This window comes from Kogia breviceps, chromosome 1 (assembly GCF_026419965.1).
Source record: "Kogia breviceps isolate mKogBre1 chromosome 1, mKogBre1 haplotype 1, whole genome shotgun sequence".
Taxonomy (NCBI): Eukaryota; Metazoa; Chordata; class Mammalia; order Artiodactyla; family Physeteridae; genus Kogia; species Kogia breviceps.
Window position 1 is genome coordinate 72,702,039 of NC_081310.1, and position 9,629 is coordinate 72,711,667.

General features: G+C 40.1%; 1 protein-coding gene and 1 long non-coding RNA gene across 3 annotated transcripts in view; one reads left to right on the forward strand and one right to left on the reverse strand.

The window, feature by feature from the left end:
• The window catches only part of LOC131742963 (uncharacterized), a 35,387-nt gene extending 30,763 nt beyond the window's left edge, over positions 1-4,624 (forward strand). For both annotated transcript variants that reach the window (XR_009331624.2, XR_010840671.1), the window contains exon 9: positions 4,219-4,624. This is a non-coding gene — a long non-coding RNA (uncharacterized lncRNA). The remainder of the gene's footprint in view (positions 1-4,218) is intronic.
• Positions 284-8,953, reverse strand: VTCN1 (V-set domain containing T cell activation inhibitor 1). The gene is given in 4 exon segments (XM_059064073.2): positions 284-410; positions 5,446-5,655; positions 5,658-5,723; positions 8,794-8,953. Coding segments are annotated over 4 exon segments (558 nt in total). The 3' UTR covers positions 284-288.
• Positions 8,954-9,629: the final 676 nt, after the last annotated feature.

Consider the following 9,629-nt stretch of genomic DNA (forward strand, 5'->3'; position numbering starts at 1 on the left):
TGGAAATATGAATTTACACAAATATTTGAATTGCATAGAGTTGTTTTTCCTGTAAGTCTGTCAATGAGGTCTCTACTCTTTGTTAACAAATGCTTACCTTTCACAATAGCAGTGGAAATAGTGCCTACTGCCCTGACGTTATTAAATGTTTCTCTCTGAGGCTGGTGCTGGGAGCTGCTTGATTCCTGTTAGGAACACAAACACACACAGTGGCTTCCCCACACCATTCGTGATTCACCTCACCTGTCATACCAGTGACTCTGCATGTTTCTGTGTAGCCAAGGTGCATTATTTTAGCATCAGGTAAGGGCAGAGAGGCAGGAGTACCCAGCTGATGGCAACAGAAGAGACACACAGGGAAGCCTTTGAGTTCAGCAGCTGGAGGTGACTTCACCTTTTAATCTCAGAGTCTGTAAAGGGAGAGAAAAAAGTTCAGGGTCATAGAGGAAAAGCTGGATGTCTTCTTCACATGGCTGGTTAGCAAAGAAAAATACCCCCAAAAAACAGAACAGGTTGTTCCTAGTATAACTTGTCCCCTAATTTGAGGGCAATTTTGTACCCCATTCTCTACCTTTCTGTAACTAGCTTAAAGGCAGAGCTTTCCCTTTCTGCAAAGAAGTTCCATTCTCTCGTCCACTCCAGTGAGCACTCAGCCAAATGAAAAATGATTCCAATAAACACATTGCTATTGGTTACCAAAGAAAGAATAGGCTAAACCAACAGCCATGGCCAGTCCTTGGTGTCAGACACATTTTTTTCCCTCTAGGCAGTGACCTTTACAGGTTCTGTGTCATTTGTTTTCATCACACCACTACAGAGTAATGAGAAAGTATTGTTCTTATTTTGAAGTAGAGAAAGGCAGAAGTGAAGAAATTAAATTACTCTTTACTCTATTTTCTCTCTAGACAGTCCAATGTCATTTAGCTCATTTCAGCTCTGATACTTAATAGCTGTGTGACTTCAGGCAAGTTTAGGCAAGTTACTCTATATGTGCTACAGTTTCTTCATCTATAAAATAGGGCCAAAATAATAATAATCAACTTCATAGGATTCTTGTGAGGATTAATGAGTTAATACATGTAAAGCACTTAGAACAGAACTTGGCACCATAGTAAGCATTCAGTAAGTATTAGCTGTCAAGACAATAACAGTTACCCCACTCAAGCCTAATAAACATTACTTCCATTAAGCTGATCATTTTCCAAATCCACCTCCTTAGCCCGAATTCTGTCCTAAATTCCACATCTGTATTTACAGTTGCTACTACATGTCAGTTAAAAAATATAATTATTCAGCAAATATTTTTGAACACCTGTTGTTTGAGTTCAAAGGAGTCCAATAAACACCCTCTCCCCAGCTGAGTTCTAAACCAGTTAAAGAGCAAGACAAAGTGAGGCAACTGGAAGGCTAAAATCACCTTTATTCCTGATAAATCTGATAATACAGGATTAAGCTTTGTCTGCAGGGAAGTGGGCTGCAGCCCAGACTTCCCCAGTGACAGGCAGCACAAGACTGGGGCAGGCTTCCTCCCACAAGGGCAGATTCTACCCCTGAAAACTGTTGGCTTAGAGGAGAGGAGTAGAATGTATACTTCTGGTTAGCTAGAGAGAAAAGGAAAAATGAGGAGCTGAGCTGTTTATACCCAGCTTCTCCTAATAAACTCACTAATTGGGTAAGTTAATTTCTTTTTCTCTGGGGAAGAGTGAAAGAGGGGAGAAGAGAGACTAGAAGGGTTACATTGGTGGGGATCTCTTCCCATGGAAGGAAATATGTGGAGTAGGGATGAAGCAGTCTCCCCCAGACTTGGTGTATGCTGGGTAATGTGCTAAGCATTGGACATCTCTACCTTTGTACATAGTGGGCACTTTCAACTCAACAGCTCTAAAATCTTTATCTTTTTACCAGACATGTTGCTTTTCCTACATTTTCATTTTTGTTGTTGGTAGCATTACTAACCTCCTAAGCAACCTGGATAGCAATATCAGACCCCTTTTGACTTGTTCCTTCTCTTGTCCTTCACCTTTGTGTCACCAAGTCCTGTAGATTATTTTCTTCATTAACTTTTGATTCTCCCACTTTTCCTTCCCATGGTCGCTGCCCCAGTTAAGGCCCTCATAATTTCTCCCCTGGACATTGACATAGGCTTCTGACTTCATGCCTTCCTAGTCTATCAAAACCATTCTTTTTCTTCAGAACCCAGCTTGAACTCTTCCTCGTCTATTGAGCCACTACAGTCATAATTAACTGCTCTTTCCTGTGGGTACCGTATCCACACTGATTAACTTCTCTTATGACAACTGTGCTATTCATCTCAGTATTTCATGGGACTTACAAATTACTTTGTATATATTTGGCACTAAATAGATATTTGTTGAATGAATGACCCAAATTAGCAGTATAGTTAGAGAACACAGGATATAAACCCTATGGCCTCATTCAGTTGTTTAAAAACTTACTTTGTGCATGGTAAGAAGGAATTACGTTATTTTATCTTAATTTTGAGCTATGTCATGCATCTAAAAGTTGGATATAGTCCTAGTACTTGTACATGGAACACTTGTTCTGATGTATCCAATAAGCATGTATGGAAAAAGAGCCTGCTCACTGAATAAAAGCTGTGCCCAGTTTCTGTGGTTTGTTCAGTTATTGCTATTTCTATTAGAAGACATTAGTTATATAGTTTGGAGCTTTTAATTCAGATCTAAACTGAAATACTGTTGTTTACACTCATTGTTTTCAATGCCTAATGCTTCATTTCCCCCTTCTCTTCTGTGAAGGCCTTCCATCCAGGTACTGCCCCATTGGTCTAAGTATGGGCGGCTGACCCAAGTTGAGCTGTTCTGGGAATATATTCAATAGAATCAGACTGAGGGATTGAGCTTCAGTCTAGTTACTCTCTTGAGTGAAAGAGACTTTTAAAGGTAGGAGCTCTTGGCAACCATATTCTGTCCTATAGACTAAAATGAGACAGTAAATTAAAGAGCAAAGAGAATAAAGTAGAAATGAGAGACAAAGAATGGAATTTAAGTTCTTGGATACAGCTGTTCTTGAAGCCACACTGTACTTTCTGTCCTTGGTTTCATGAGACATCCTAATACCCTTCTAATAAATTCCTTCTTTTAGCTTAGGCTTCAGTTGGTTTTGTTTTCTGTTATAGGCAACTAAAAGTGTTCTAACTGGTACAGTCACCAGTTTGTTTCACATGATAGTAGAAGAGCTCTCTCTTATATATATGATTTTTTATTACTTTTTTTATTGTGGTAAAAAATGTAATATAAAACTTAATATCTTAACCATTTTAAGTGTACAGTTAAGTAATGTTAAGTATATTCACATTCTTGTGAAAAAAAATCTCCAAAACTTTTTCATTTTGCAAATCTGAAACTCTATACCCATTAAACAACAACTCCGTATCCTTTCCCCTTGGCCCCAGCTCCTGGTAACCATCCTTGTACTTTCTGTTTCTATGAATTTACTTCAGATACTTTACAAGTGGAATCAAATGGTAGAATCAGACAATATTTATCTTTCTGTGACTGGCTTATTTCACATATAATATCCTGAAAATTCCAGCCATGTTGTAGCATACGAAAGGATTTCCTTCCTTTTTAAGGCTGAATAATGTTCCATTGTATGTATACCACATTTTGTTTATCCATTCATCTGTTGGTGGACATTGGGGCTGCTTCCTCCTCTTGGTTATTGTGAATAATGCTGCTGTAAACATGGGTGTGCAAATATATCTTTGAGACACTGCTTTCAGTTTTTTTGTACATAATACACAGAAATGGGACTGCTAGATCATTTGGAAGTTCTATTTTAAGTTTCTTGAGGAACCTCCCATACTGTTTTCTATAGTGGTTGCACCATTTTACAGTCTCACTATCATACACAAATATCCAATTTCTTCTCATCCTCACCAACACTTCTTGTTTTCTGTTTTGTTGTTGTTGTTAGTAGCCATTCTAATTGGTATGAGGTGATATTGTGGTTTCCGTTTACATTTCTCTGATGATTAGGGATGTTGAACATCTTTTCATATACTTGTTGGCTCTTTTGTATATCTTCTTTGGAGAAATGTCTGTTCGGGTCCTTTGCCCATTTTTTAATCAAGTTATTTGACTTCTTCATTGTGGAATTATAAAAGTTCTTTATGTATTCTGGATACTAATCACTTATCAAATATATGATTTATAAATATTTTCTCCCATTCCATAGGTTGCCTTTTTTGTATATATAAATTTTAATTAAAAAATAGCTGATGAGGGACTTCCCTGGTGGTGCAGTGGTTAAGAATCCACCTGCCAGTGCAGGGGACATGGGTTCGATCCCTGGTCTGGGAAGATCCTACATGCTGCGGAGCAACTAAGCCTGTGCGCCACAACTACTGAGCCTGCACTCTAGAGCCTGCGAGCCACAAGTACTGAGCCCACGTGCCACAACTACTGAAGCCCGTGTGCCTAGAGCCCATGCTCCGCAACAAGAGAAACCACCACAATGAGAAGCCTGTGTGCCACAATGAAGAGTAGCCCCTGCTCACCACAACTAGAGAGAAAAGCCCATGTGCAGCAATGAAGACCCAATGTGGCCAAATAAGTAAATAAATAAAATTATTTTTTAAATAGCTGATGAAAACATGGTTTATTCAGTTAAATTCGGCAAACATTTAAAGGGCACTTAAAACGTGCAAGGTATTCTGTTCGGTACTAGGCTTGATATAAGACAGTGGTTCTCCTGATATAGTCCTTCCCCTATAGCTTGAATTCAATTTAACCCCAGCAGGGATGGTTTTAAAATTCATAATTCAGTCTATGCATTTCCTTGACACTAGCTCAACCCTAGGTTTTGTAATATACTAAAGCACTGCAGGGAGACTAGGGTGTTGAGCCACCCCGGCTCCTGGTCTTCTCAGCCTGGGAGGCCAGCTTAATCTGGAGCTTTCAGATTAATCTTGTGCCAATATTAGTGGGATCTTGAGCAAGTCTTGGAAGGACTGAATAAGAAAGACTAAGGCAGACTCTAAGACCTTTAGTCTTCAAATCAAAAGTCTTCTCAAAGGCAGGATAGACCCAAACCAGTTTTGGGGGACTCGGGATGTAGATCACCAGCTGAATATATCAAAGATTTCAAATAATCATCACTTCTCCACTGCTTTACCAAACCTCAGTCCTTCTGAGTTAGGGCCTCAGAATCCTAAACACTGCTCTCCAGACAGTAAGAAGGTATACAAGATGAAAACTAATTGCCACCTTTGACCTCTATGCCCTAAATATTGTTTTGTATTAGTTTTCTTCTTACATAATGCAATCCCAACTGGAATTGTGATCGAGATCTCTGTGAAACTCTGTGCCCTGGTACATAATATATCTGTTAAAGAAATTAGATTTTAGTTTACACTAGATTATAACCCCAATAAACCCATACCAAACGTGTAAAGGAACCCACCTGTCACTTTGATATCCCCTGTGGCTTTGGCAATGTTGTTTTCAATCATACAGGAGTATGTGTTGTTGATCGTGACATTGTAGAGTACAGATACAACCTTCATGGTCACATTCTCAGAGTTCAGCTCAAAGCTGGTGTAGGAGACTTCTAAGAAGTTGGCTCCCTGGTCAACTTGGGATGCCCAGACCACTGTTGGCTGGGGAAACCATCGGGAGCCTCACATCGTAAGCACTCTGAAGTGGCGTTACAGTCTACATTCACTTCTGGGATGCTGAAGGCTGCAGCGTTGAAGGTCAAAAAGGGGCAGGGGTCAAGGTCAGACAGATAAGACAATATAGCCTTTGAAGTGCTAGGTCTTAAAAACACATTGAAGTGACTCAGTACTTTCCCAGTGGGCTGTCTGTGTATGACCCATTGTATTGTAGATGCAAAAAATGATTTGCTTATAGTATTGCTATACATCACAACACTTTGGACAATATCACAAACTCCAAGGACCTAAGTTCTAGGTATAATTGTTACAACAAATAAATTTCTCCAAGTAAGAGGAGTTCCAGTGATCACACAAAAAAATTATCAATTAGGGAAACTGGGTATTTATTTTCCTAGGCACCTATGAAGCCTCCTGAATTTTATGTAATTTTTCTGCCTGGAGGGTGAAATGGTGGGGAGGGAGAAGGAAGAAACAAACAGCATTCACCTACCCACAGAAATTCCATACACAGGCCTTGTCATCATGGAGATCTGAAGTTTGCCCGGGTAGAGACTGCCCAGCCCTGGTATCTATGAATAAAGACAGGTATTTGTTTTCTTTTAAGATAATTCTCCTCACTGGAGAGGCAAGTACATTTTGAATTTAAGACTAACTTCCTCCTCTAGGCAGAGAGACACTTACAGAAAATGTTAAGGCCTGGACTTTGGCCTGTAAAATGTTTATTATGCCAAAAGGGCAAGATACAAATTATTAATCTATTTAGCATCTTCCTTTGCCCAGGACTGTGCTAGTGTGGAGTGAGAAGTGGAAGGAAAGCCTTTGCCATGCGCTTCAAATGGCTGCTGCCTAGCAGGAGAGACGAGACTCACATACTTGGAGCAGGAACGGCACAAGCTCCTAGGAGATGATGTGGGAACCTGAGTGCACATGACAATGAACCACCATTTATTGAGGGTGTGCTCTGTGCTAGGGACCAAATTCCAGACATTATTTTTTTTTTGTTCCTCACAACAGTCCTAGGGATATCTATTATTGTGCCCATTTAACAAAATAAGCTTTTAATTTTAGAATAACTTTAGATTTACAGAAAGGTTGCAAAGATAGTACAGAGTTCTTGTTATACTTCTCACCCAGTTTCCCCTAATATTAACATCTTAAATAACCATGATGCATTTGTCGAAACTGAGAAACTATCATTTGTATATTACTATTAACTAAACTCCAGCCTTTATTTGGATTTTACCAGTTTTTCCACTAATGTCCATTTTATATCCCAGGATCCCATCCAGAATACCACATTGCATTTATTTGTCATGTCTTTTTAGATTCCTCTGGTCTGTGACAGTTTTTCAATCTTTCCATGTTTTGCATGATCTTGACAGTTTTGAGGAGTACTGGCCAGGTATTTTGTAGAATGCTCCTCTATTGTAATTTGTCTGATGTTTTTCTCAAGATTAGACTGAGGTTATGGGTTTTGGAGAGGAAAACTATAGAAGTTAAAGTGCCCTTCTCATCATGTCACATCAGAGAGTGCATGCTATTAACATGATTTATCATGGGGATGTTAACTTTGATCACCTGGCTGAGTCTGTGTTTGCCAGGTGTCTTTGGAAGCTGGACTTCACTAAGTCTAACAGACCCTAAGTGTGGTGGTCGGGGAGGGGGAAGTTCTAAGCTCCACTTCCTGGAGGGGGAGAGATCTAAATACATTATTTAGAATTCATCTTTAAAGAAGATTTGTTTCATCTCCCTAATAAGTATGGACTCGTGTATTTATTTTATGCTTAGTTAAAATTTAATTCTATATTGTTTATTTTATTGCTGAAATGGTTCCAGCTTTGCCATTGGAAGCCCTTTCAGTTGGCCCCAGTGTCCCTTTGACCTGACTTTATTAATCCCTATTTTAAGATAAAGAAGCTGAGGCTCAATGAGGTTGCCTTGCCCAGGCCACTGTATATGCCTAGGTCTGACTAGATCTATGCTTCAGACCACTACATACACATATTATGAAGGGTCCAAGAAAGATCTGTGAATGCTAGCTTAGCCTGGGATGCCTCAGGATACTTTCTGCCTATCCTTCAAGGCTCCTCCCAAATGTCAAATTCTCTCCCTGGGGGCCTTCCTGTCCCTTTCCTCCCTATGCATTTGGATATGATCTCTTTCTTCCTCTGAATCCCCAAATCACTCTATTTATATTTTCTCTTAAAGCATTTAATACACTTTACCAATTATTGTAGATATGTTTCTTATTTACATATGTTTCTCATCTCTGCCCTGACCCTCAACTCTATAAGCTCTACACTTTCAGCTCTACAGAAGGAAGTACAATTATCTTTGTTTTCTTTTTTTTTTTGCGGTACGCGGGCCTCTCACTGTTGTGGCCTCTCCCGTAGCGGAGCACAGGCTCCGGACGCGCAGGCTCAGCGGCCATGGCTCACGGGCCCAGCCGCTCCGCGGCATGTGGGATCTTCCCGGACCGGGGCACGAACCCGCGTTCCCCGCATCGGCAGGCGGACTCTCAACCACTGCGCCACCAGGGAAGCCCTATCTTTGTTTTCTTAATCATCTTTTTACTCCTTCCAATATCTGAGTCCCTTGTACATAAATGCAGAAAATATGTTAAATTTAGTGGGTAAGAAAGCGTGGATTTCGTTGGAGGAGGATTAGTGAGTTTATAGGCCAATATTGTTTTGGTCAGTTACCTTTGAACTTCTCCTATAATGGGTTCCACTGTCGTGAGTCCCTGGAGATACTGATTTCAGACTTGGGCTAGGGCCTACTTAGCACAGAAAAGTCTCAGACCAGATTTTAGTCTTCTCTCACTAGTAAGACCAAAGGGAAAGAACAGAGAGCTACTGATGGAGAAAACATATTCTGGCAAAATACTTCAGGGAATATATGAGAGAATTCAGAAGAGTCCCGAACAAAAGATTTTAAGACCTAATATCATAGTAGGTTACTTCCGGAGTTGGTGTGGGTCTTGGACAGCAAGGATGGCTGCTAGCAGAATTTGGATGGTCTTTGTCTGATATTAGTCACTCATGAGCATAATATGACATTTCATCAGCAATTCACACTCTCTAGTCTCAAATATCTTCTGGCACCTTCTTTCCCTCTCTTCAAAAGTAACTTACCTCCAGTTTTATACTCGAGGTTAGCATTCCCCTTGCCTTTAGAAGTGATGATGTAACATTTATAGGTGCCAGCATCTGTGAGTTGCACATTTTTCAGCCTCAGAGAGGCATTGTCAACTATTACTTGATCAGCCAACACTGCTGTCTGACCTCTGAACATTTCATCCTGGTCCAACAGGTCATCTTTGCCTTCTTTGAACTCATGGACCAAGCCCATAACACCTTCCTTCAGCCACTGTATCACGATATCAGAAAGTTTGATGTCAGGTTCAAAAGTGCAGCTCAGGATTCCATCCTCCCCAGTGTTCCCAGCTGAGGTGAGAGTAGTGACTGTGATGGAGTGTCTCCCTACAATTCAGGAAACAAGGGTCAATGCCAAGGGAAGCTTTGGAACATCTACAACCAAATCCTTCATTACTAAAAAGCCAAACAGGGACTTCTGTAATAAATTAGAAATATACAAAATAGGAGAGGCATGAAAAAAGAAGACATAAGAATAGAAAGAGTATTAAGACAATACTTTTGATACCTACAGCAGATCTGCCAACAGCAGATAAAAAAGCTACACTTTTTGAGACCAAGCAACTGAAATCTTGAGACCAAATAAGAGGAGAATGTATCGGACTTGGGTTTTGAAGATGGGAATTCAGATCCTGGTTTTGTCACTTAAGAGCTACGTGACCTTGACTACATCTCTGGGTCGCAGAAAAATGGAGGTAATGATATCTGTCTTACCTACCGTAAAGAGCTCCTGTGAGGATCAAATCAAATGGATGTGAACTTGATTTGCAAACTGTAATTACACATATAAGGTATTGTTATTCTTAGTTAACCAG